Source organism: Engystomops pustulosus, chromosome 7 (assembly GCF_040894005.1).
Source record: "Engystomops pustulosus chromosome 7, aEngPut4.maternal, whole genome shotgun sequence".
Lineage (NCBI taxonomy): Eukaryota > Metazoa > Chordata > Amphibia > Anura > Leptodactylidae > Engystomops > Engystomops pustulosus.
Window position 1 is genome coordinate 142,314,827 of NC_092417.1, and position 27,350 is coordinate 142,342,176.

General features: G+C 41.2%; 1 protein-coding gene across 1 annotated transcript; it reads right to left on the reverse strand.

Moving 5' to 3' along the window:
• Positions 1 to 17,415: 17,415 nt before the first annotated feature.
• PSMD13 (proteasome 26S subunit, non-ATPase 13) lies at positions 17,416 to 27,336 on the reverse strand. The gene is made up of 13 exons (XM_072118053.1): positions 27,196 to 27,336; positions 25,585 to 25,663; positions 23,271 to 23,305; positions 22,096 to 22,151; positions 21,949 to 21,992; positions 21,509 to 21,595; positions 20,790 to 20,961; positions 20,135 to 20,214; positions 19,469 to 19,594; positions 19,295 to 19,357; positions 18,604 to 18,684; positions 18,221 to 18,337; positions 17,416 to 17,759 (listed from the first exon to the last, which is right to left on the reverse strand). The coding sequence occupies exons 1-13, from the start codon at positions 27,294 to 27,296 to the stop codon at positions 17,664 to 17,666; spliced, it is 1,137 nt and encodes a 378-aa protein (XP_071974154.1). The 5' UTR covers positions 27,297 to 27,336; the 3' UTR covers positions 17,416 to 17,663.
• Positions 27,337 to 27,350: the final 14 nt, after the last annotated feature.

Sequence of the window (27,350 nt, forward strand, 5' to 3'; positions counted from 1 at the left end):
GGATTGCAAGCTCTGGTCTGACAGTCGATTTGGTGATCCTCTGACCAAACTGCCCATAGTGAAAGAGCTCTTTACCTATAGATGAGATTGAGTTTAGAGGTAGAACATATTCAAGCATATTCTGTGATGGTGCTCGCTGACCTTGTACATTTCTGAAGATTTCCTTGTCGCGTATGACTTGCTTTGTATATAATTTGCTTTAGGGCCTCTCCATTAAAATAACTAGAACACTTTGTGGGTGGAAACTCCTCTCTCACATTCTTGATGTGAGGCTTCAGATGATGCGTCTCTGTATGCACTGTAATCTGCCGGATTCCCTTACTGGAGGAAGCTCCTTACATAGTTTGGTAATAACCAGACCCCCTCTGACAGCGGGTTTGAAGGGAGGGGGTGAGGGACTGAACAAGACCAGGCACAGAGACATGTGAATGAGGAAGGAACCGCAGCTAAAAAGAAACTACAAGAGAAAATGAGAAGAGGAGTAAAGACACTGTCACGTTATGGAACTACAGAAAAATGTGTCGCTGGTGACAGAAGACTTTCCATGGGGAGACATTGCGGAACAGGTTGAGTGATGGGAACAGCTGTCACTGTAACCAATCCTGCATGGAAGCAAAAAGGCGTGTGAGATTTTAAAGAAGACGTAACGTATCCAAGAGGAGTATAACAGGAGGAAAAGCGGAAAGAAAGGTTATAGTGATCACAATGACACATACGAGGAAACCTCTGGCAATGTCATTGTATGAGGAGGAGATGTAAAGGGCCGATCAGTAACCTCCTCTTTACTTTAACCCCTCCCTAGTCTATAAATACAGAGATCAATGTACGTGCTCAAAACAACGTCTCACTTTAACCCCTGCGTTGCCACAACCCAAATCACCAATTGGAGGCTGAGACAAGCAAACCACTCCCTTTTCAAAGCATAGAGAGTCATAGAGTGGACTTTACACCTGTCCCTGATACAGAGAGCAGGAGCTACTGACAGCAGCTATGGCACTATTTAGCCGGGCACTTGGCCTTCTACGCCAGGCAAGACCTCCCCAAGTTATGAACAAGGCTTGGTCATCCGGAGTAGCCAAAAATACTAATATTTCTGGAGGGGTAAGTCAACCTGACATGGAAAATACCCATCATTAGATCGATGAGAGATCAATTTTAAATTGAAAAAAAATGTACTTAGTTTCCAAAGATTTTTTTTATTGCTAACAAATTTTTATCTTATAAATGGGAGAACTTTTATAGTCCAAAACATATTTCCTTCCATATGATGCAAACACAACAATCCAAGCCTTGCGTCTATTCAGTCCTTGTCCCAGCATTTGGCCTTGACCTTTTAGACTGTAGGTCAACATTAAGGAGTCATGGGAGTAATGTTTACCTCTGCATTCGCATTATGAGCATTTGTATGAGAATTTTATGTTTGCTTGCAATGTTAAGAAAAGAGTCTGAAAATGTTTTCGAAAAATTCATTTTGAGGTCATCCACCACTCGGACTGTATATCTCCATGTCCATGCTCAAAATAAATATTTAATTGCTGAACTTAATTTATCTAAATTTATGTTCATAAAGACAAAAAATGTTTCACTTACAGACACAGCTGAGTTGAGTCAACATGTGGTATTTACAAGTAAATTTGCTACATTATCACACACAGGATAGTCACCAAGTATTAAATTACACATTTAGCTCTACTACATCTACATAATGATTGTAGTACACATTGATACAGCAGGTTTGTCGTTTAGTAAATTCCATGTAGGCTGAGTTCTCCACACCCACCATATCATATACTATGCTCTCGTATAATCCCCAGAGGTCTGTTAATGTTCAATGCAATGGGGGGAGGGTGTACGACACGAGGCTTACGACCTTGGAAAGCGTACCGGTCACTAAGCTGAGGCCTGCTGCTGCCACAGGACATAGTGATGATATATCTCTATATACAGGAGCTTCAGAAATTGCAATTTCCATCAATTCCAGGAAGAAAGTTGTTTAGCATGTCATTATATCCATTGCACTAGTGACAGTAGTATTTATCACACCCAGAATACTAAATTACTGGTACTGCCAATAATATTAATAATATATCTTTATATATTGACATCACATGGACTACATAGACAGACAAAATAAGACATTACAAAGTAACAACCTTGTAGGATGAACCAGGGGCGAGAGGGCCATGCACACAAGAGCTTACAATCTACTATGCGTTCTCCTAATTCAGTATCTACAAGAGCGTTTTTGTATGCTATTAGCAGCCCCATACTTAGTAGCTGATACCTGGGGGGCCTCGATCTGACCGTGTGTGCAGGGCCGTATCTACATCGCCAGATGCTGGGGCCCCATAGAGAGAGGACAGATCCCGGGCGCAAGTGCTCCAGGAGCACCAATGTAGATCCGGCCCTGGTTGTTGCGCTGAATTTACGGGTCATTGTGATGGGATTGACTTTTTATATGTACAAGTCCGACCTCTGGAGTTACCTAAATAAATGGTCATCTTCAACCTTTCCTAGAAGTCGTGAAACTACTCCTTATAATGTTTATGTGCTTCACATCCAGGCCATATAGCGATCCTTCCAAGGAATTATGTACCAGAACCAGCACCACTCTTGTTCATTGCACAATATTGCAACTGAAAGAAGCTGAACTGTAATACCACAAACAGCCACATAACAAAAGTGGTGCTGAATTTGACAGAAATTAGCTTTTTTCTAATTGTTAAAAGAAACCTTTACAATTTGGACATTTTTTGTAAAGATTTGATAGTCCTTTGGCTCCTGGATGAGAGGACTTCCACATGAAAACAATGGAGCAGATATATTACACAAGCTTTTTTGTCTATGTATAGAAATTGCACATGTATTTATAAAGTGTTTGCGCCAGTTTTGTGTTGCGCCCGCACTGTGTCCTGCACTTTAGAAAACTGTGCTCCTAAAGGGGCGTGTTAGTGCTTAGTCGGAGTCTGCGACACATTTATTTCTGCGACTCGACACATCTGTATATTAGAGGGGTGCCAAAAAATGGTGCATACTTCCCTAGCAGTGCAGGGGGCGCCAGATAATTGAAGACTGTGCACTAGTATTGAATTATCTGGCGCACGCTGCACATTGGTGAGGGAAACTGCACCAAGGCTACTTGCACACGCTCACATCGCCTGGCAGCACGCACAACTTTGCTTTTCCGTAGCGATGCACGGTGCAAGGCCGTACCTACGGGGGACCACTTGCCTCAATAAAGATCACCAACTTTTGAATTCTACCTTTGGAGTGCTGCTCGCTTTTTCCAATTTGTACGAGGGACGATAGCCGTCTATAGGGAAATATATCCAGCCGCAATATACATCCCCCCATCTGCTTAAGACAGATGGGCAACAGACTTAAAGGGGTTGGCCACTCATACTAAATTATTACAGGGTAAGTGTAAAACCCTAATAGACTCATCCATATTATAGTTACCGAGAGCTGCGGGTCACGTGACCCCAAGGCAGCAGGATTCTGGACTTCCTATTAGGTCTTGTTTCCTGTTGACTTCAACAGCAGATGGATGGGGCATTGCAGGTATTAGTTTTGGTACGCCCGCTAGGGGCATGCCAAAGACATCTTAATGACTGCACGGCCCCCTCCAGCAATTCCAGAAGCCAGCAGGACATGGAACATCACAGAAATTACATGACCTGCAGCTCCTGATTAAACTTTAACATGGTAAGTATAATAGGAGTTACCTACCCTATTAAAGTTAACTATAAGTGGACAACCCCTTTAAGTGCATGGGAGATGAGCCTGTATGGACAGTAACAAATGGATGGATCCAGGACCTCCTATCTGACAGCAAACTAATTAGCATATAAGGTTCCAAAACTTACAGAACTGATTGTTTAGAAACAGGGAAAAAAATTTCAACTATGTCGCAAGCAGTGCTGCAGCATGTATCAGAGGACGCAAACGGTTGGAGAAAGTGAAGCTAGTGAAAGGTCCTCCATGAACAATACATGTGTACTTGCATGGTTAGAAATATTATTACTCATGTACATAACACTGTTGTGTTTGGCAGCTCCATTCACATACTTTTAGTTAAAGGGGTTGGCCACTTCATTTTTTTCTATTGTTCGGACGCAGGACATGCATGTTTTTTCTAATGTTTGGGGGGAGGGTGGATGTGAATTCAATGATGAATACAATTCTATCATTCTGTAGGGTAGACTTTCAGTGAAGGGCATTTCATGGGTTTCCTCTATTGCCACAACTTGTTCACAGCTTGGGAATCCACACTTTTCCTCCGCTTTTAGATTCCTGATACTTTTTTGGCACACAATTAGATGAGCTAAATGCTGGTCTACCAAGCTCTATTTCACCTTCATGAATGTGGAGTCAGTTCAGAACCTTTTCGGCTGTGCGCCAATTCATTAAGCCCTTGTGCCAAAATCAAAAATTCCAGTCTAACCTACAGCACAATTCATGTTCCAAAAAAAAAACGGAGCCTACCCCACAATTGATGATTGCTACCCAGTGTACCCATGGAGAATATACAAAAATCAATGCTGAAAATACAGCAGAATCAAATCCAACCCCCCCCCCCCCCTCACCCACCATAGGAGATATAGGTAAAAGGAGAATACCAGCTCCTATATCACCTCACAAGCAAGAACAACATTATGTAGGGCAGTTTATAAACTTTCCCGAATTTTTTTTTTACATTTTTATGCAAAATAGCTGCTTCTTTCTGTTCAAGGAGATGATTGCCATACCTATAGAAAGAAAACATAGAAAGTAGATAAATGGGTGCACCAACATGTTTGGCTTCTGCCCCTAGTATACAGAGAAGATAATCTACATAATAATAAAAACTGCATTTTTTAAGAATTTTATGAAAAATGAATTAAGTGCCCTATGCTAAGCTCTTATTTATTAGGTATGGGGCTGGATTAAGTTGTTGCTAATTATAGAAATAGACAAGGCACAAACACTGCAGCATTTGGGTAATAATGACATCTCATTATTTTCATAAATACTTGGATGACTTAACCTTCTGTCCACGGGGACACCCACCAGGCATAGCAAAGGGTTTCTTTGTATCCTAGTAATATTGCATACGGTGGTGACCCCTGATCTAAATATCAGAAAACATCTTTATGCTGGAGACATAGGCTTAGGCTACATTCACACGACCGTATAGGGGACGTATGTACGGCTGCAAGCTTCTGGCCATGCATACACTCACCGGCCACTTTATTAGGTACACCATGCTAGTAACGGGTTGGACCCCCTTTTGCCTTCTGAACTGCCTCAATTCTTCGTGGCATAGATTCAACAAGGTGCTGGAAGCATTCCTCAGAGGTTTTGGTCCATATTGACATGATGGCATCACACAGTTGCCGCAGATTTGTCGGCTGCACATCCATGATGCGAATCTCCCGTTCCACCACATCCCAAAGATGCTCTATTGGATTGAGATCTGGTGACTGTGGAGGCCATTTGTGTACAGTGAACTCATTGTCATGTTCAAGAAACCAGTCTGAGATGATTCCAGCTTTATGACATGGCGCATTATCCTGTTGAAAGTAGCCATCAGATGTTGGGTACATTGTGGTCATAAAGGGATGGACATGGTCAGCAACAATACTCAGGTAGGCTGCGGCGTTGCAACGATGCTCAATTGGTACCAAGGGGCTCAAAGAGTGCCAAGAAAATATTCCCCACACCATGACACCACCACCACCAGCCTGAACCGTTGATACAAGGCAGGATGGATCCATGCTTTCATGTTGTTGACGCCAAATTCTGACCCTACCATCCGAATGTCGCAGCAGAAATCGAGACTCATCAGACCAGGCAACGTTTTTCCAATCTTCTACCATCCAATTTCGATGAGCTTGTGCAAATTGTAGCCTCAGTTTCCTGTTCTTAGCTGAAAGGAGTGGCACCCGGTGTGGTCTTCTGCTGCTGTAGTCCATCTGCCTCAAAGTTCGACGTACTGTGCGTTCAGAGATGCTCTTCTGCCTATCTTGGTTGTAACGGGTGGCGATTTGAGTCACTGTTGCTTTTCTATCAGCTCGAACCAGTCTGCCCATTCTCCTCTGACCTCTGGCATCAACAAGGCATTTCCACCCACAGAACTGCCGCTCACTGGATGTTTTTTCTTTTTCGGACCATTCTCTGTAAACCCTAGAGATGGTTGTGCGTGAAAATCCCAGTAGATCAGCAGTGTACATAATAAAGTGGCCGGTGAGTGTACATCCCCCATAGACGGCAATGGCCGCACGTGTGCGGCACCGTACCGCTTCGTACACGGGGAAAAAAGATAAGACATGTCCGATCTTTCTCTTGTTATGGCCCATATGCCGTGCATATCTATGAAGAGGGGAGGGGTAACCATTGCTCCTCTCCATGGCACTGGACGTATGCCCACCCAGCTACAGCCTTCGTGTGAATGCAGCCTTAGACAAACACCAGAGGGCACTGAAAATTTCCACTTGAAGCTTCTAGTGAGGCATTTGCAGTTTTCGTTACATTAGTCTAAAAAATGACAAGAAGCAGATACACAAAGTAGGTCAGTTGTAGAAAACATTTCCTAAGAGAAACGGTCATGTTTACAGAACAGGAAGGTGAATGCCATTAAGCATATCCTGTACATGGAGTCTTCCAGATAATCTGTTTAAGATGCAGCACCCAATAAGCTGTAGCCCACCATAGATAATACACTTATAGGAGATTCATATTTTGAACCAAAAAAAAAAATCACCTTTTTAGGATGAGCTATCAATATCACCTTGGTGTTTTACTTGTATGTATAGACCCCAGGGTGGCATGGGCAGCAATGCATTTGTGTAATCTCTATGACACTCAGGGGCCTTACTAGGAAAGACAGGGCACCATAGCAGACTTCAGAATGGGGCCCCCCTTCCCACTTTAAAATGTGCATATTACACATATATTTATGTACATAAACATACAGTTCTTCACTCATACACACATTTCTACACTTACAACATCTAGAGCAGGGGTCTCAAACTCGCGGGACAATATTTTGCGGCCCCCACCTGGTCGCGCTGCATGGAGAGGGCTCACGGGCTGAGCCCTCTCCATAGCCGGTAAGTCTTTTCTGCATATTGCAGCAAAGGCTTACCGGTAACACCCGCGATCGGTGCTAGCACCGATCGCGGGTGCTTTCACAGCGATGGCTGCCGACAAAGCTGCCGGCAGCCTCAAAAAGATAGCGCCGCCATCTTACCTGGGATCACCGCTCCCCGTGACGTCATCGGGGGGCGGAGATCCGTCTCCATGGTAGCCTCAGGTCTTCCGAAGACCCGAGGCTATTTCGTTTTAACCCCTTCATTACAATGTGCTGATAGCACATTGTAATGAATGAGGAGGAAAATCTCCATATACTGCCATACTGTAGTATGGCAGTATATGATAGGATCGATCAGACAACCTAGGGTTAAAGTACCCTAGGGAGTCTGAAAAATAGTATAAATAAAAATAAAAAAAAGTTTAAAAAAAAATAATAATAATAAAAAAACCTAAAATTTCAAATCACCCCCCTTTCCCTAGAACTGACATAAATATAAATAAACAGTAAAAATCATAAACATATCAGGTATCGACGCGTCCGAAAATGCCCGATCTATCAAAATATGATGACGGTTTTTCAGTGCGTTTAACCCCGTTACGGAAAATAGCGCCCAAATTCGAAAATGGCACTTTTTTGCCATTTTGAAAAATATAAAAAAATCTATAAAAAGTGATCAAAAGGTTGTACAGTCCTAAAAATGATATCATTGAACATATTATCAAATTTCGCAAAAAATGACAGCACCCACAGCTCCGTACACCAAAGTATGAAAAAGTTATTAGCGCCAGAATTTGGCAAAATAAAAAAAAAATATTTTTGTACAGTAGGTTTTAATTTTTGTAAATGTATGAAAACATTATAAAACCTATACAAATTTGGTATCCCCTTAATCGTACCGACCCAAAAAATAAAGTAGACATGTCATTTGGGGCGCTCAGTGAAAGACGTAATATCCAAGCCCACAATAAAATGGCGCAAATGCATTTTCATTGCATTTGGAATTTTTTTCCCGCTTCCGAGTACATGGCATGGAATATTTAATACCATCACTATGAAGTGCAATTTGTTACGCAGAAAACAATCCATCACACAGCTCTTTACGTGTAAAAATAAAAAAGTTATAGTTTTTTGAAGGTGGGGAGTGAAAAATGGACATGAAAAAACAGGAAAGGGCCCGTAACCGGTTAATCCCCTTCCCTCCGGTACTTGAAGAAGATGAAGTCGCCGCTCTGAACGCACTTGGTGCAGGTCAGAGCGGCGACTTCATCTTCTTCGATGGGAGGGACACGGGGAGGCAAGTACCGGGTGGGGTGGGGAATGGAGTGTCCCTGACTGGGCTCAGTGTGGTAGGAGCTTGGGACCCCTCGGTACACAGGACGCGTTCATAGAGAAAACACGTCTCCCAGCTTGGGGCTTTCCTTGCGCTGGGAGACGCCGTGACATTTGAATCTGAATAATGATATTTTGTAAGCGCATTTTGTGTGGAAAACTTGATGCGGCCCAGCCTTACCCAGAATCTACCTCCAACGGCCCCCAGGTAAATTGAGTTTGAGACCCCTGATCTAGAGCATATACACATCACATATACACCCACATACAGACGTACAGCATATATACACACAGCACATATACATCACATATATGTTATATACATATTATAATGTACAATGTGCAGCAAAATATGTATATAATGGTGCACATCCTCTATTCTTTAGTGTCGGGGGTGCCCTGTCATCCAACCTGACACTGTGGGCCCCATAGCAATTGCAATGGCTGCTACCACTGTAGTTACGCCCCTGATGACACTGGATCTAGCGTTATACAGTAAACTAACCACATGGATCTTTGTGTTTCACAGGAACAAGCAGTTGGTCTTGTCGTTCTCTTTTCCGTCTTTCTGGTTCCCTCCGGCTGGATCCTGTCACACTTGGAGAACTACAAGAGCAGACCAGAATAAAGGAAATGACCCGTTTCATGTGGATCAGTCTACGGCACTGGATGATGGTGGAAGGTTGACAGCTTGGGACCGAATAAACTGCATTGCCCAAATCTGCCCCAGGGATGTCCTGTCCCCCCTTGGCATATTTTTTTATACTTAATAAAGTTATTCAAAATCAGCTTTTGGTACACGAGTGTAAATATATTATCTTTGTGAGGGAGTAAGTGGGACACACCATGGCTGACTATTATAGTATACTATTATAGTATATATGAGTGACCTAAATCAACCAAACCATTACACACACTAGGAGGCATTTATTTGTGTACTTTTTGTTTTAGCGCACAAACGGTGTTATAATAGACTGGTTTCTTATTGTGTCACACAGGCTTAATAAATTGGCGCACTGCCGAAAGTGTCTGAAATGACTCCACAATAATGAAAAAAAATATATATATACAGGGCGTACGAAAAGTAATCAGAGCCCTTTAAATTTTTCACTTTTTCATTGCCGCCAATTGGCAAGATCAAAAAAAGGTTTTTATTTGCTCATTAATATACACTCTGCACCCCATCCTCACAAAATCAAAACAGAATAATAAAGAAATTCATTTATACAGCGCACACAGACTACGCAGGGCTGCACAGAATTTACCAAATGGGGCTCACAATCTAATCAACCTACCACTTTGTCTTTGTATTGTGGGAGGAAACTGGAGGACCCGGAGGAAACCCACGTAAACACAGAATGTAGGTATGTCATAAGTATTCAGACCCTTTGCTGTGACACTCATATTTAACTAACATGCTGTTTATTTCCTTCTGATCCCCCTTGTGATGGTTCTACTCCTTCATTGGAGTCCAGCTGTGTTTAATTTAACTGATAGGTGTGTGCCTTTCCTAATCATGTCCAGTCTATATAAAAACTCACAGCTCACAAGAGTCATGAGGTCTAAGGACCTGCCCAAAGAGCTCAAAAACAGAGTTGTGGCAAGGCACAGAACTGGCAAAGGTTACAAAAGAATTTTTGCAGCACTCAAGATTCCTAAGAGCACCATGGCCTCCATAATCCTTAAATGGAAGAAGTTTGGGATGACCACTCTTCCTCAACCTGGCCATTCAGCCAAATTAAGTAAACCTTAGAGAAGAGCATTGGTCAGAGAGTTAAAGAAGAACCCCAAGATCATTGTGGCCACAAAGATCAAGATCAAAGTTCCACAAAGTCAACTATCACTGCAATCTCCACCATTCTGTGTTTTTTTCAGCTGCAGAGACAGGACACAACTTGTTACAATGGAAGGAAAGATGAATGCAGCCAAGTACAAAGAGATCCTGGATGAAAACCTCTTCCATAGCTCTGGACCTCAGACTGGGATGAAGATTCACCTTCAACAAGACAAATGACCCTAAGCACACAGCAAAAATAACAAAGCAGAGGCTTCAGATCAACCCTGGGACCATTCCTGACTGGACCAGCCAGAGCCCCAATCTAAACCCAATTGAGCATCTCTGTAGAGACTTGAAAATGTCTTCCACCAACGTTCACCATCCAACCTGAGGGAACTGGAGAGGATCTGCAAGGAAGAGGCAGAGGATCCCCAAATCCAGGGGGGAGAAACTTGTTTCATTAACAAGAAGATTCCTGGCTGCACCAGCTCCAAAGCTGCTTCTACTCAACACTGAACAAAGGGGCTGAATACTTATCACCATGTGATATTTCAGTTTTTCTTGTTAAACAAACTGGAAAAATATTAATGAGCAACAAGAAAAAAGAACTTTTTTTTCTCACCAATTACCCAAAATAAAAAGTGATAAATTTAAAAGGGGTCTGAATACTTTCCGTACCCACTTTTGCACCCACATTTACCTACAAAAAGAAAAAAAATAAACGGTGCAGGTGTCAGAACAGAAGCGAATTTGTGGCACCAACAAATAATACACAAGTCGCACATGATAAAGCAGAAAAAAAGGGCACAACAAAAATCCTATAATAAATGACCACCACTGTGCAGTGATATGCAGCTTATGTGTGAATGTGTGATAGACTTCTGGAGCTTACAGTTTATTTGTTACACCGTCATCCAGGGACTAGTAGAATCACAAGTTCCTCCTACAATTGACCGATTATAGTCTGTTACCTAAAAGCAATTTGATCCGATAAACTAGCTCTGGTTTGCTAAAAAGATCATACAATGATTTTCCCACAGCAGTGTCAGTGTGCATAAAAAAGGGCATGTCTGTCAAAAGTTTGAAGTTTAATAAAGCTACAAAGATTAAAGAGGTTTTCCAAGACACATGAAAGTATATCTACCAATTCTTTAAAAACAGGTCCCTTTTAAAAGGATTAACCCCTTAACGCTGAAGCCACTTTTCACCTTCCTGACACGGCCCATTTTTTAAAATCTGACATGTGCCTATTTAAGTGGTTATAACTTTGGAACGCTTTAACATATCCAGTTGATTTTGAGATTGTTTTTTCGTGACACATTGTACTTCATGCTGGTTGAGAAATTTAATCAATATATTTAGTATTTATTTATGAAATAAATGGAAATTTGGCAAAAATTTTGAAAAAAACAATGTTTTCCAAATTCAAAATTTTCTACTTTTTGGAAAGTTGGTCATATCACTAAAATAACTTGATAACTAACATTTTCCATATGTCTGCTTTAACTTGGCATCATTTTTCAAACATCTTTTCCTTTATTTAGGATGTTAGGAGGCTTATAACTTTAGGTGCAATTTTTCAGATTTTCACGAAAATCATCAAAACCTACTTTTGGAGGGTCAATTTAGTTAGAAGTGATTTTATAAGGCCTACATGACAGAAAACCCCCACAAATGACACCATTTTAGAAACTACACCCCTCAAAATATTCAAAACAACCTTTGGGAATTTTGTTAACCTTATGAGCGTTTCATGAGGGTGAAAGATAAATGAAAGTGAAATTAGAGAAATGTAATTTTATCTTACTATAGATTCATTGAACACTAAAATTTGCACCTTCACAATGGGTTAAAAAGGAAAATGCATTTTACAATGTTTAGGGCAATTCCTCCTGAGCATGCCATTACCCATTTTGTCACTGTACCCTGCTGTACGGGCACAGGGGGGCACTTGGAATGGAAAGAGCGTTGTTTCGTTTTTGCAGGGCAAATATGGCTGAAAAAGTTTACATGTGTCAGGATGCATTTGGAGAGCCATAATGGTACCAAAACAGAGGAAAGCCCCAACATGAGACACCATTTTGGAAAGTACACCCCTTGGAGAGTTTAGCAACGTGTAATTTGTGTATTTTCCCCAACAGGTGTTTGATTCAATTAGGCCCCAAAAGGGAAAAAAGGTGAAAATTTTCTCAAAAAAGTCACTTTTACCCCAAATTTTTGTAAGACACAAGGGATAAAAGATGAAACAACCCCATAAATGTGTATAACTATTTCTCCTAAGCACAGAACTGCACCACTTTTGCATATAAAGTGTTGTATGGGTACACAGTAGGGCTCAGAAGGGAATGAGGGGCTTTGGCCTTTTAGAAGCCAGATTTGACAATCATCCTTTACATGTGTCAGGATGCATTTGGAGAGCCCTAGTGGTACCAAAACAGAGGGGAACCCCAACAAGTGTCACCATTTTGGAAAGTGCACCCTTTGGAGAATTCAGCAAGGTGTAATACGTGTATTTTCCCCTACAGGTGTTTGCTTCAATTAGGTCCCTAAAAGGAAAAAGGTGAACATTTTCCCAAAAAAGTCACTTTTACGGCTAATTTTTGTATCCCATAAGGCATTAAAGATGAAACAACCCCAAAAAATGTGTACTAGCATTTCTCCCGAGTATAAAATTGCCCCACACATGCAAATAAAATGTTGTATGGGTACGCAGTGAAGCTCAGAAGGGAAAGAGGGGCGTTGGCCTTTTAGAAGCCAAATTTGACAGACATCCTTTACATATGTCAGGATGCATTTAGAGAGCCGTAGTGGTACCAAAACAGAGCGGAACCCCAACAAGTATCACCATTTTGGAAAGCACACCCCTTAGAGAATTTAGCAAGGTGTAATATGTGTATTTGTCCGTAAAGGTGTTTGCTTTAATTAGGACTTAAATAGATAAAAGGTGAACATTTTCTTATAAAGGTCATTGTACCCCTAATTTTTTATAGCCACAAGGGATAAAAAAATGCAATAACCCCCCAAAATGTGTAAACCTATTTCTCTCAAGTGTAGAAGTACCCCACACGTGTATATAAAATGTTGTATGGGTGCACAGTAAAAGGAAAGGGGAATGTTTGCCTTTTAGAAGCCAAATTTGACAGAAATGTTTGACATGCATTTGGAGAACCCTAGTGGTATAAAACAGAGAAGAATCCGAAAAGTGTCCCTAATTTTTGAACGCACACCCCTTAGAGAATTTTGCAATGTGTAATATATGTATTTGCCCCTACAGGTGAATGATCCAATTAGGCCCTAAACATTAAAAAGGTGAAAATTTTCCTATAAATGTCACTTTACCCCTAATTTTTGTAAGCCACAAGGGATAATATATTAAATAACCCCAAAAAAGGTGTAAAACTATTTCTCCCGAGTGTAGAAGTACCCCACATGTGCATATAAAATGCTTTATGGGCGCACAGTAGAGGAAAAGAGGGGTGTTTGTCTTTTAGAGGCCAAATTTGCAAGAAATCCTTCACATGTGTCAGGATACATTTGGAGAGCCGTAGTGGTACCAAAACAGAGGAAAACCCGAAAAGTGACCCTAATTGTTGAATGTACACCCCTTGGGGAATATAGCAAGGTGTAATATGTGGTATAGTGTAATACACATGGTGAAATGAGCATTTTGAACATATAGGTGGTTTCCAAATACGATGTGCGATGGAGTCCAAGATGGAAATTGCAATTATTTTTGGAAAGTTCAGTGCCCGTTATGTGGCGCCCCTTATGAAATAATGGAGGGGTATAGGGAGCAACGGGACATAACAGTTGCTACAATTATTCATTTTACCGAAATTAATTCACAATAGGTTGGGCGTGAATTGTGAATGTGTTGCGTATAAGGAGGTAGAATATACCAGGGGACCAACTAAACTTTTGTCACTCTGGAGTTGTCGCAGGTCTCTTAGTAGTATGTAGTGTCCATCCTAACTCCTCTTTTGGAACAGACTCTTTATTGAGTCCTACCATTAGAAGCAGCAGAATTCACCGGGAAAATGCTGTCCTAGCAAAACACAGGAACATCTAAACCAGAGATACTGGGGCCGTGTCCTTCTTGTCCCAATATTAGTTTCCTAATATCTTCCTCTTGAAAACAGAGAAATGATACGGCAGGACCTGCACATTAGAACAGCTCGTAGGAGTTGTACAGCGTAATCTGTACAATGTGCACGGCCAGCGCTTTTGTACCATATCTTCGTTTTAGTAGGGAAATTATCGCCAAGTGTTGCTCTTATTCACCTTAGCGATGCCCATTGTGACGAATATTGCTGCTTTTGGCTGGACCAAATCGACCAGCAAATAGCGGCAAACATGGACAGAGGGGGGCAACAAAACCCATCTGGACCGCAAAGCAAAATTGGTGGCTGTCAGGAACAGCCGCCACCCTGCCCCGATCACCGTGTCTACAGACATGGTGACCGGTATTACAGACGTCATAAGTAAATTCGCTGCTATTGGCTTGTCTGAATTGATGAGCCAGTAGCAGCGATAATAAACTGGGGGTGTGTGGGGGGGACGTAACCCTTCTGGTCCATGGGGCAGGATGGATGGCTGTCAGGAACAGCCGCCATCTTACCCCGATCAGTGAACAGCCGCCGTCTTACCCTGACCAGTGTTGGAAAGTCACTACCCGCCGCACCGTTCTATAACAACGCTCGTTGGGAATAGGCTATACAATCTTTATTTATTTTTTAAGCAATTTAGACAAATAAGGGCTTATTTTTTGCGAGACGAGATGCACTGTAAAAAAACTTAATTTTAGTGGGTTTTTAGCTTATTGAAGAAATTTTATTAACTTTTTACGTGTGGAGGAAAATAAAATAATCAATTCCTGTTTTGGATTTTTAGCATTTTTTTGGGGGGTTGTTCACTGTAGCATAACAATAATATATTATCTTTATTCTACGGATCACTACGATTACGGTGATACCTCATTTATATAGTTTTATTTTTATTTGTCCAATTTTATTGAAGGAAAACTAGAATAGAAAAAATTGCATTTGTTTTAGTATTGCCATTTTTATAGCGGCATAATTATAGTATTTTTTAGTTGACAGAGCTGGTTGTAAGCTTATTTTTTGCGTGACAAGTTGCTCTTTTTATTGGTATCATTTTGGTGCTTGTAACTTTTTCGGATCACTTTTTAGAACATTTTTTGTAAAGCAATTTGATAAAAAGTTTTAATTTTTGGCAAGTTTTTGGGTTTTTTTTTTTACCACGTTCACCGAGCGGGTCCAATTATGATTAGGATTTATTGTACAGATTGTTACGGACGCAGCGATACCAAATAAGTGGGGGTTTTTCGTGATTTAGTGGTTTTTATACTTTATTACTTGTGTAAAGGGAAATGTGGTGTTTGGGGGGACTTTCACTTTCTTTTATTATTTATTTTTATTGTAAAAAACGTTTATTTATTTATTTTTACTTTTTTTTACAGGTAATGACATCTAAGCTTGAACAAGTGATCTTCTGATCACTTGTTCAAGCTTTTATACAGGTTACACAGTGCAATACAGATGTATTGCACTGTGTAATGTAAGACACTGAGCATGCTGCGCATGCCCAGTGTCTTACAGCCGGGTCCTGCCAGGAGGCAGGGACCCGGCTTCCGGACGAAGATCTCGCAGCCCCGGGCACCGGCAGTCCCGGGGCTGCGATCGGAGCAGCGGACCCCCCCGGTAAGCGCCGCGGGGGGGTCCGATTCAACTTCTATTAGATTTAAATGCCTCTGACACGCCGCGGTCAGCGCGACCGCGGCGTGTTAGGGGTTAACACCCGCGATCGGAGAAATCTCCGATCGCGGGTGTTAGAGGCGGGTGTCGGCTATAATATATAGCTGACACCCGCAGCTTCTGGCCCCGGCTCCGTTCAGGAGCCGGGGCCAGAAGCTTGACGTAATAATACTGCATTTTGCGGGAACGCACCTCCCGCCATGCAGTACTATTACGTCAAATGTCGGGAAGGGGTTAAACTCTAGTGGAAAGACCTACAAAGGAAACTGTCATCCTTAATCACAACCAGATTCACCTTAGAAGACTGTAATAACTATTTACAGTAGATGTTAAAAATCAAAATATTAATTATATTTTGTTTTAAGATCAGAAATCTGTGCAGAACAGGATTAGTATAATTTGCGCATGGGATGTGGACAGCACGGCCTCACAGAGAGCTCTAGTATTACATGTAACTATGATCTCATCACATCTGCCACCTAGTGGTAAATAGTGGAGAATCACTTTCAAAATATATTACAGGCAGTCCCCGGGTTACATACAAGATAGGGTCTGGAGGTTTGTTCTTAAGTTGAATTTGTATGTAAGTCGAAACTGTATATTTTATAATGGAAGTTTTAGACAATTTTTTTTCTTTTGCCCCAGTGACAATTGGAGTTTCAAAATTTTTAGCTGTAATTGGACCAAGAATTATCAATAATGCTTCATTACAGACATCTTACAGCTGATCATTGCAGTCTGGGACTATAGTAAAGCATCCAGAGAGGTCACCAGAGGTCACAGGGGGCAGAGGGGTCTGTCTGTAACTATGGGTTGTCTGTAAGTCGGGTGTCCTTAAGTAGGGGACCGCCTGTATTACAGTCATAAGAAATCCCAATCCACACACATAAACAAAGGTATCTCCCCTCTTTGTTAACCATCATGGTCAACACTAGTTCAGGATGGTCATATCATGCAATGTGTACAAGCAGGGAAACTCTCAAAATCATAAGGGGAGATTTATCAAGGATTGTACCGCAGACATATTTTTCGCTGTACTCCTAAGAATTTTAACTATCCCACCCATTCTTAATGCCTACTTAGTGTAGATGTGACCTGAGTGGGGCATGCCAGACTGTAGAGTGGGCGAGCGCAGGATGTTCCTGACCTGCACAATAGCATGCGCCCGCTCGTGGCACCGGCAGAATTCTCTGTCTGGATAAAGCAGAGATGAAGGAATAACATCAAGCTGCAGGTTGTGTCAGCGTTTAGTCCCCAGCATGGCTCTCATTCCTAGTTATTAACAAAGTCCTTTTCTTACTACTGGTCCCCAGATCAATACACCTATCATCTCATCTCCTACCAGGCTCCTCTTATTATCATACATTATTTCTATAACATGACTACAGTGGGCTTTGTTCAGTAGAAACAAGTAAATCACGACAATCGTGATTAGTAAAGTGAAGACATCAAAACACGAGTTAAGAAGTTTACAGAAATTGGTTTATTTGCCAATGGCCATAACAGTGCAGGCACAAACCCCAGAACATAACAAAGAGGCTGTATCTTCTAGACTAAACCAGAATACCAGGTCAGATGTCTCCAGAAGAGGGGGCTTAAAAAATCCCCCAAATAAGTCCTGCTATAACCCCTACACCGTGCTCACAAGTGCAGCAATGACTGGTGACGGAGGGGGGACTGGTGCGATCTCTGAACAGTGGTAGGAAGCCTACGTCAAGATGTCATGGGCTTGATGTTCCACCAGCATCTCCATGCTCTTTACATCTGTGCACCAGGACTCCAAGCGATCTTTCATACCTTTGATCTAAAGAATTAAAAAAAAGGAAAAACTTAAAATTTATACATATTACTTTAAAGACTTTGCTAAGAAAAAAAGAAGTCAGCACTATAATAATGGTCTCAGCAGTTAGAATGTCATGCCACACATTATTAGCCACAAAGCAGCATGGCTATAGATACCCCAGGATGGCTATATGATACAAGGCATGCTCGTTCATTTCAATGAGAAACAGGTAACTTCTGAATAATGGGGTATTTAATCACATTTATAGCATATCCACAGATTTGGTTCACCAAGTGTTGAGGAAATCGAATTCCCGACATTATAGGAGGCAGTATCTCAAGAAAGGATTGGCTTATTTAAGAAATGTATGGCCTTACAATGTATACGTATGTGTAAGGATAGAAGACATTTTTAAGTGAAAGGGATTTAACTGTGCCTATGGAAACACAGAATGGTAGTATAAGCCAGCAAGAGTCACATACCTGCTGCAAATCGAGAACTCGAGGCTGAACCCATGTGATGTGCACTCGTTTATCCACTTCATCAATGCTTCCCCGCAGCAAACCAACAGAGAGCGCCTTCATGACAAGCAGCTCCACCTATGAGAGGCAAAGAGACAGATCAGCAAGAACCATATGGGATATACTTTAGAACAATTGGGTATTACCACATATGCAGCATTATGAAAGGATAGTATGCAGCACACAAGAGACACTAAATTTGGCCTAATCAGCACAAATTCCAAGTATGCTCATGTGTTCGAGGCCCAAGTAAAAATTTAAATAGTTCAGAAAAACAAGAAAAAAAACCCCTGAATACAAATGAAAGTAAATGACTATAATAGCCGTGTTGCTGTTGTACTCACATCATTTACATTGACCTGTGCACTCTTTGCAATTTCTTCGAATGTTAGCTGACGATGATTCGCTGGCCGTGTGAATGTCATCTATGGATAAAAACATCACAATCTGAGATTGAAAAGATCCAAGAGGACCTGTCTCTACTGAGATTACTCTTTCGAGTTAATAACCGCATTTTCCATGAAATAATAATTCTGGAGAATGTTTAGTTACAATTACATTACATATTGTGTTTCCTTTTACTCCTCAAACAACCCTGTATTACCAGGTGGGTGCATGTCCCTACACAGTCCAACCAATGCAGACTGAATACAGACACGACTCTTAGATATGGAGAATGGTAATTCTCTCCATTGATACTTCCTACTGTAACATAGGAATAACATAGCGAACTAACAATGAAGAGGTAACAATAAATAACACATTTTTTCCACAGGAAAGTCAGGAGAGTCTTTTAGACAGGCAACAGTAAAAGCTGACCATGAGCTATGGAGGGTCATGGTGCGGTGAGCACCCAGTGTCTCATTCTGTCCGTACTGTGGCGAGTGGCGTTCAGCCTCCTCATCTCGAACTGGCCGAAACGGACCAAACTTTACCCAGTTTGTGGCTCATTTCTGCACAAAGTCATGTGCATGAGGCCTTACAGGTTTTTAAACACGACTAATTTGTAAAAGTGATCTTTACTAAACTGCTCACCTCCATCAAACAGAGAAGTTGAATCTTCTTTAACAAAAGGGCTTCATTGGCAGCAAGGTCAGGCTAAAGGTATAACAAGAAACATGATAGAAGACAACAGAGCCAGTAAGTAAAATCAGAGAAATAATAAAATATTATCTATAAAATAAATAAAATAATATACTGGCCCCCTACCTGTTGTCCCCAAGCAGTTTTTAATGCTCTGAAGGTTTCTACGTTGCCGCTGTTGAAGGCATAAAGAGTGTCTATCAACCATTGTCGTTCGGAGCTACGCAGGGATTCCAGCACTGGGTGCATCAGCTGAAGAGATTTTATATGTCATTGTATTTAATGAGTTAATGAGAGAATCATAATAACATTTACAATAGTCTAATAATATTGTCCATTAGACAATGCACTTCGTTTTATGATATTCTGCTACACGTGTCCATTCAGAAAATACGGAAGATCGATATTCTATTTGTAAGCCGCATGACATAAAAATAAATTATCCAGACATTTCAAAAATGGGCGGTCATGAAAGCCAGCGTCCCGCTATTGATTTTGATATGCGCATTTTAACTTTGACTCTTGTGAGTATAATGAATTGAAATAAATTTTAACTTGTTGGAACAAGTATATTTCTTCCAGGGATAGCGCTTTACAATACAATTGAGGAGGGTAAGAAAAGCGCAATGGTGTTAGTCTGAATGGTGACATACTTTCAGCAGGAGGATTTGTGGATCAGTGCTGTTCATCGGTGGATAAAGAGTGGATATCGTGGAAGAGAAAATTACTGGGAGCACCGGCAATAGTGAAAACTCTTTTTCTCTATTTTTTTGGACTATTATAATAACTCACCAGCTCTCCAAAGTTATAAACCCCTTCTCCTAGGAGACCTGCCAGCCCCAGGGTGAAAGCTCTGTCCTGCTGCTCTGACACTGCAATAGAACATGGACATGTAATAAAAGCATCCAGTTATTTGTATAACAACTCAAGTGTCTATGCACCCACAAACAGTTGGGGAGATTTATCAAATGTGTCTGAGAGCAAAAAAAACTGTTCTAGTTGCTAATGGCAACCCGGAAAAGCTCAGCTTTTATTTTTTTCCACATCGGTATATAAAATGAAAGCTAAACTCTGATTGGTTGCCATGAGCAACTAGAACAGTTCTGCTTTCAGACAGTTTTGATAAATGAGGCCCAATGTATTTGTACACCAATGTTGCGCTGATATTTTTAGAGGAAGAGATCTAGGACTATTCATTTCTACGTAGCCTTGATGGCTATGGTAATGTTTGATTTCCATCACTGCTATGTCGCTACCAGATAGACACTGGGTACAAAAGTATAACTGGTTGGTGAAGGGTAAAACAGAGCACACAACCACCAGCAATAAATAAATAAAAATAAATATATATATATATATATATATATATATATATATATATATATATATATATATATATATATATATGAAAAGAAAAACTGGGCCATCAGGAGTCTTGGCAACTTACCAGGAAGATCTTTAAGTTCTGTGCATCCTAAAAATCGAAGAGCATCCTTATAGTAGGAGGCATGATTTCCAATGGTCTGATAATACTTGCTAGACAGGTCATAGAAGCGGCTGTGCACCGATGTCACACCGGGCAATGCTCCGAGCATCTCCTCCACACCTTCTATTGTTTCCTGCAGATGAAAAACATGAACCTGAGATGATGGCCATCAATGCAAAGTGTTATATGAGCCACATGCTACAAGGACTGATGCACTGATGTGATATGGAGTCTGTTTTCAGCAATGAGGGGGATATTCTCACAGGATAAACAAAGACATAGACGCCCACTTGTGGCTGTAATACATAACCACCTCTAGTTTCAACAAACAGTATTAGGATACATTTTATAATATAGATGGTAGATGCAGATCCATGAGGGTTCAGGGGTTGGTCGACGATCGAGCAGAACAGTCATGTGTGGCCGTCTGCTCCATTAGTCTGAGGAGCGGCAAGGGGTCGGTTGCGACCCGAGACACCCAAAGGGTCGTTCTCTGCACTGAGATCCCCACTGATCAGCAAGATAGGCCCTATGCCTTTGTGGGAAAACCCCTTTAAATAGAGACCAAGTGTGTCTGATTGCACAAGAATCAGAATGCAAATAAAGCACATTATGTGGGCTATAATCTACATGGTAGAACAGAGAGTTGGATCCAATCCTGTTGAGTTTCAGTCACACACCTTAGTGGCTTGCAAGTCTCCAATGTTCAGTTTCAGAGCTCCAATGGCCGTCCTGCAGAGGATCACTGCCTCATCACTGCTTTTCACCTGGGAACAAGAAGCAAAAAGAGTTCTTTGTAATGACTCCATTTTGGTGAAGACATTTGTATCAGAAAATTTCAACAACAAAACACACATTTACAGGAGTTTTACAGCTACCGAGTTAAAAAAATTAAGCATCCCCTGTTCTGTGCGTGCTGATAGGTGAGGGTCCCAGCAATAGGATCCACAATGTATCACAAGAATGTGGGGGGGGGGGGGGGCACAACTAGTGGTAGAACAGTATTATACTGCTGTCATGATGCAATCTTTGGGTACAGTGCTAAATGGGCAATACGAATATTCCCTACTGCAACAGTAGATATGGAGCAGACTATATATGATCTATGGAAACTGCTTACCTTCTCCCTGGTTTTCTCTAGGAAGTTAAGAGCTACAGTAGGATCTAAGTAGGAAAACAAGAGAAAAACAATTGTAAACTTCTGAAAAATTTAAAATACAAAAAAAAAAAAAAAACACGCACGTACACACACACGCACGTTCCTTACCCGTCATCTGTCGTACTACATGTAGGATTATCTCAACCAGAGACAAGGGGTTGATTCTGAAACGATAATTTACATAATTCAGATAAAAGGTGTGGAGGAAAAAAAAAAATTAATAAAACATTTAAATGGCTATACACTATAGATAGTCCGCTACACTTTACACCAACACTTGATGCTCACTTCCTTTGGCCTCAGTGGCAGATTTCTCCTCTATCCCAATTCAGAACACACATATGCTCGACAGAGCTGAGAGTGCAGGTGTACAGGGATTACTTGCAGGTCAACGTTCAGTGTTAGGGAGTTGCCCCAACTTCACTATGATGACTGGCAGTGTGGTCAATCTGTGAAACAGGACATGATTCATGGACCAACCACAGTCCCAACTCTATATTAACCCAAAACCCTGACCTATAAGTAATCCCTATACACTCTCTGCTCAGACCAGTCTGTTCTGAATTGAAATAGAGGGGGGTTGTATAAATTGATCAATGGTTTGATTGCAATAGATGTTTGGAGATATATACAGGCGGTCCACTACTTACATACGACCCCTAGTTACAAACAGACCTCTGGATGTTGGTAATTTATTGTGCTTTAGTCCTTGGCTACAATGATCAGCTGTAACAGTTATCAATGGTGTCTGTAATGAAGCTTTATTGTTAATCCTGGTTCTTATGACAACCCAACATTTTAAAATTAATTGTCACAGAGAACAAAAAAAAAAATTGGCTGGGGTTACAATTATACAAATTAAATTTAAGAACAAACCTAAAGAACCTATCCTGTACATAACCGGAGACTGAATATGCACGCATATTTATATTATATATTTTTTTATCCATTTATTTTTTTCACCCAAGCGTACATTTTGATTTATTGCAGCCATGGATTTTTCTGTCGGCCGAGTTGAATTCTTAATGGCTACATATAATTTTTTGAAGCTTTATTAATTTACGACCCGGTATTATTGTAGAAACAATCATCTAGCAGTCTGACAATCCGAGATGCAGTCGTAGCCCCTTTAACCCTCACTTGGCTTTCCAAGGAGGAAAAAAAAAAAAAGATCTTTGTGGCCAAACCAAAACATATGTAAAAAAATGTATTGATTGAATTTGATTTTTTTCTTACAACTTCAATATTTTAGCATAAAACATGCATTACATTTTTTTTTTTACCTGTGCTCAAAATCACTGATGAAGTTCTCATAAAGCTGTAGGGAGAGACCAAAGACAAGGACAATCATTACATCTCATTAGAAAGAATTTTCTAAAAAAAACAAAAGATTTTTGCTAAAAGGACGTTATGATTTGACTTAATATCTAAATAAAGACTGCCAGGGGTCCAACTAGCAGTGCAGACTTTTTATTGTTGACAAGCATCTACCATCTACCCCTTTGATCTGTAAGGTCAGTCCTTGAAACCTATTTTAACCAGGGAGACATAGGGCAAAACACTATGGGTTAGCACCAGCGGAATCCCATCCACAAGATATGCAGCAGAAACAGATTTCTTCCGCTGGTTTAAATCATCTTCCTGGTGATTACTGCTTTGGACGCAGGGAACAGAACAGTGCGGCTGCGCAAGGAAACCCGGCTGTGGAAGGTAAAGTGTTGCTGCGCATGCGTGAGACTTGCATTCAGACGGTCTGCAGCGCTTGTGGGCGGCAGTAGGGATGAATACCGATAAGGGGACGTGCATAACTGGTGAGCCACCGGAGCCAGAAGGAGCTCTGGGGATGTAGGCTGGAGCGCCTCTGGCTGATTTACATATTTTTATAAACTTATTTTCTTGGGATCACAGAGCTGCTAAAGAATAAGCAAACAAGTGCCAGGACCCCCCTAAGGTAACAATCATGACACTGTGGGCAGTCTAACATAAGCAACTCTGGTGGTAGATGTCCTTTAAAATTGTGGCAGAAACGAAATGGTTTCTATGGCGTCTGGAATCCATGGGATAGGGCCTAACTTGCCGAGACCCTCACAGATTGTGAAAACAAGGGTTCCACTTTACCCCTCACCGCTCCTCAGACTAATGGAGTAGACGGCCGCGCATGACCGTTCTGCTCCATTAACCTCTATGGAACTGACGGAGATCGGCGAGCGTGGCACTTTTTTGGAGGAGTATTTTGAGCCGAGGAGTATGATATTTCTGGGGAGTGGCGGACACCTCCAGCCCCCAATTAGACAGCGGCGGATGTCGAAGTCAAATTGCATAAGTATTTTTTCATTCAATTATTTTGCTGGGGAGGAAGGGGGATTAGGGTGGTTAACTGTATTTTTTTTACTTCAAATTTCTTATTGAGGCATCATTCAGCGGGAGCACAATATACATGTTCTCTGCTGTTTATATATACAGATCACATATAACAGGGATGTAATGGTAGTAGCCCATTACATTACAGTCACCAGTGATCTGCACATATAGACATGCAGAGGGGATGTACACGGCATATTCCCTGCATACCCATTTATCCCTAGTGCTCTGAGAAACTGACTTCACTTTATGTCCATCAGGATTGTGCACAGCGATGTGACAGGGGATTGATTTTATCTTTAAAGGATTGGCAGAAACGTGCAGTGCTATACAGACAGGTCCTTCACTGTAGCAGTGGTTTTATGACATTGGGGCCGCAAACTGCAGCAGTGAAGGAACTACAGCTCACAACCGAGCAGATGGGAGAACTTTTTTAAAGGAGTAAAATTGCCTGCACAAGCATCTATGACACTTGCACAGGTGTTAAAAAGACACCTACCATCAGGAATCTGCTTATTAAGGTAGATCTGACAGTAGTTTCCCACTAATATACTAAACTATCCTTCATTAACCTTATAAATCTATCTAACCAGATCTGCCCATGCGAAGGGTTCTGGAAACTAGCGGCACGCCAGATTTGTCTTCATCGTGCACAGGTAGGGAGGGGCAACAGAGGCTACTTGAGTGTGGAGAAGCCTTTGCTTCCTCTCCCCAGAAGCCTTTGAGTGGTACTGACACTGATCACAAGAAAAGGGATCCACTTCACCTTAATGAACCCAGTGGCAGTTTGAGTATATGTCCTGCTGCTCCATTCATTGTCTATGGCATTGCCAGATACAGCCAAGTGCAATATGTTTTCAAAAAAGATTAACACCATCCAGATCAAGTTTCCATCCTGGCCCAAGGTGGTGGCAGTAGCATACAAAATATCAACTCTGTAATCTAAATCGGTTGTCTGCCTGGGACACAAACACGGGAAGAAATAGGACCTGCTCTATCTTTTGCAGCATGGGCAGTCAGCATATTGTGACCAAGCTCAATACAAAGTAAAGAGGCTTGTGTGCATGAGGAGTAATACTGTGCTACTACAGTTTATGTGATTAATGATGATCCCATGAACACACTGCACGGAAAAATCTGATGCTTGCAGAATTACTGCTTAGGTAAATCGTACAACCATTACATTTTGTATGAACACACCCTAATCTCCTTGTGACAAAATGACCATCCACTTACCTTGATAAGTCCATCTCCTTTTGCACATTCTGGATCCTGTACGAAGTCCAGAAGTTGAAGAGTCAACTGATGCCATAGTCTGCAAACAAGAATCAGAGATAAGTCAAAATTGTAGTACCCTGCCATGTGTTTGGGTGTAGATGGACCCCACTTGCTCTGCAGTCTACTTTGGTCATCTACAAAACCAGAGGTAAATAGAACCAAATAAAACAAATTTTCTAAATATCTTCTCTGAATTGTTCATGGGCATGGTGAAATAGGAAACCTTGTGTAATGGATGTGTTACACTCGCATAGGATTTGTCTGGACTGGATGCAATAGTAAACTTTCACCCACATTAGTTCTAAAACTTTCATCTTGTAGACATAAACTGTTTACTGTCAAGGATCATACAGAGGTTTTAAGTATATGCAGAAGTATTAACATAATGATCTGTAGATAATGAAAACATAAAATAAGCTTGCCTTCTCTTGCCAACGTAGATACATCAGTTTTGGTAACTTACCTTGTCTGTATTACAAGAACTCTTCTATGAGCAGCATCAGAGAATAATCTGATCTGTGTCCTCTAGGTCTTACACCAAGCATGGGAATGAGGGGTCCCAAATTCTTGGTGTAAATGAGTCGGTGGTGTAAATGTGCGACTACAGCGATGCTTACTTATGATGAAGAAGAGCACTTACATATACAGCTATAATCACAGAGAACTAGAATAAGTGATAAGTTTTAGGGTATTTAGAGGAGCTCCCGGGAAGTGTTAGTCTCCAGTTTGCCCTCAAACAATCACTTTACCAAGCAATGCAGCTAAAGGATAAAATGTCCAGACTCATTAAACTGTAGATAGGGATCGATCTTAAGGCAAAGGCAATCAGCAAATTTGAAAAAAAAAAATCTGGGTAGCATGGCCATCTTGGTAGCATGTATGTGTGACATACAGAATGGGACTATGATATCAGTGGATATATATACCGTCATAAGCAAAGGAAAAAAGTGTATGATGATGCCCTTACTATATGTTTTGTATGCATTGTACAACGCATTTTATATTGTAATATGAGACTATATATGATCGGGGGGCAGGTCACAGAATTTTCTTTATTTATACAAGTTAACAAAAACGCTTAAGAATTTGATTAAAAAAAAATATTCAAGTGATTGCCAGGGTCCCTGGGGTTAGATCCACCCCATCATTGTCTGGCAGGGATTAGGTCCATTTCACGCATCCATTACACTTGGAAACTAAAAATGGAAGATGAACACAAGGTCTTCTGCTATGCTATTTAATAACAGAAGGGAGACAGAACCTGATGAGGTGTGAACTGAGCCTTAGGTCATGATCACATCTGTTTGAAGGCAGGACAGTGACTTAGGTAGCGATATGACAAACCTCATTAGACCTAATTAGAAGTCAATGAGATATCACTGTGTTAGTGACCAGTTCCAATGCTCAGAAGCCAAACAGGCAACACAATACTGAGAGCACCAATCAGAACACCGCTATCATGCGTTACACTGCCCTGGAAGAATAAAAGCTAGACTCTGATTGGCTGCTAAATAACAAGGGCTATATCAGTCTGTAAAGTGCTATTGCCCGTGATTGTGCTGCACTCACTTCTTGTTGTGAAGCTCCTCCAGCCGGTGCCATATTGCCGCCGTCTCGGGAGTTGCGCTCTGACTCTGCTGCTGCTGTAGGAAACCGGTCACGTCCCTCATTTCGCTGAATCAAGACAAGGCTAAAATGCGTGGAAAATACACCGGCCGCCACAA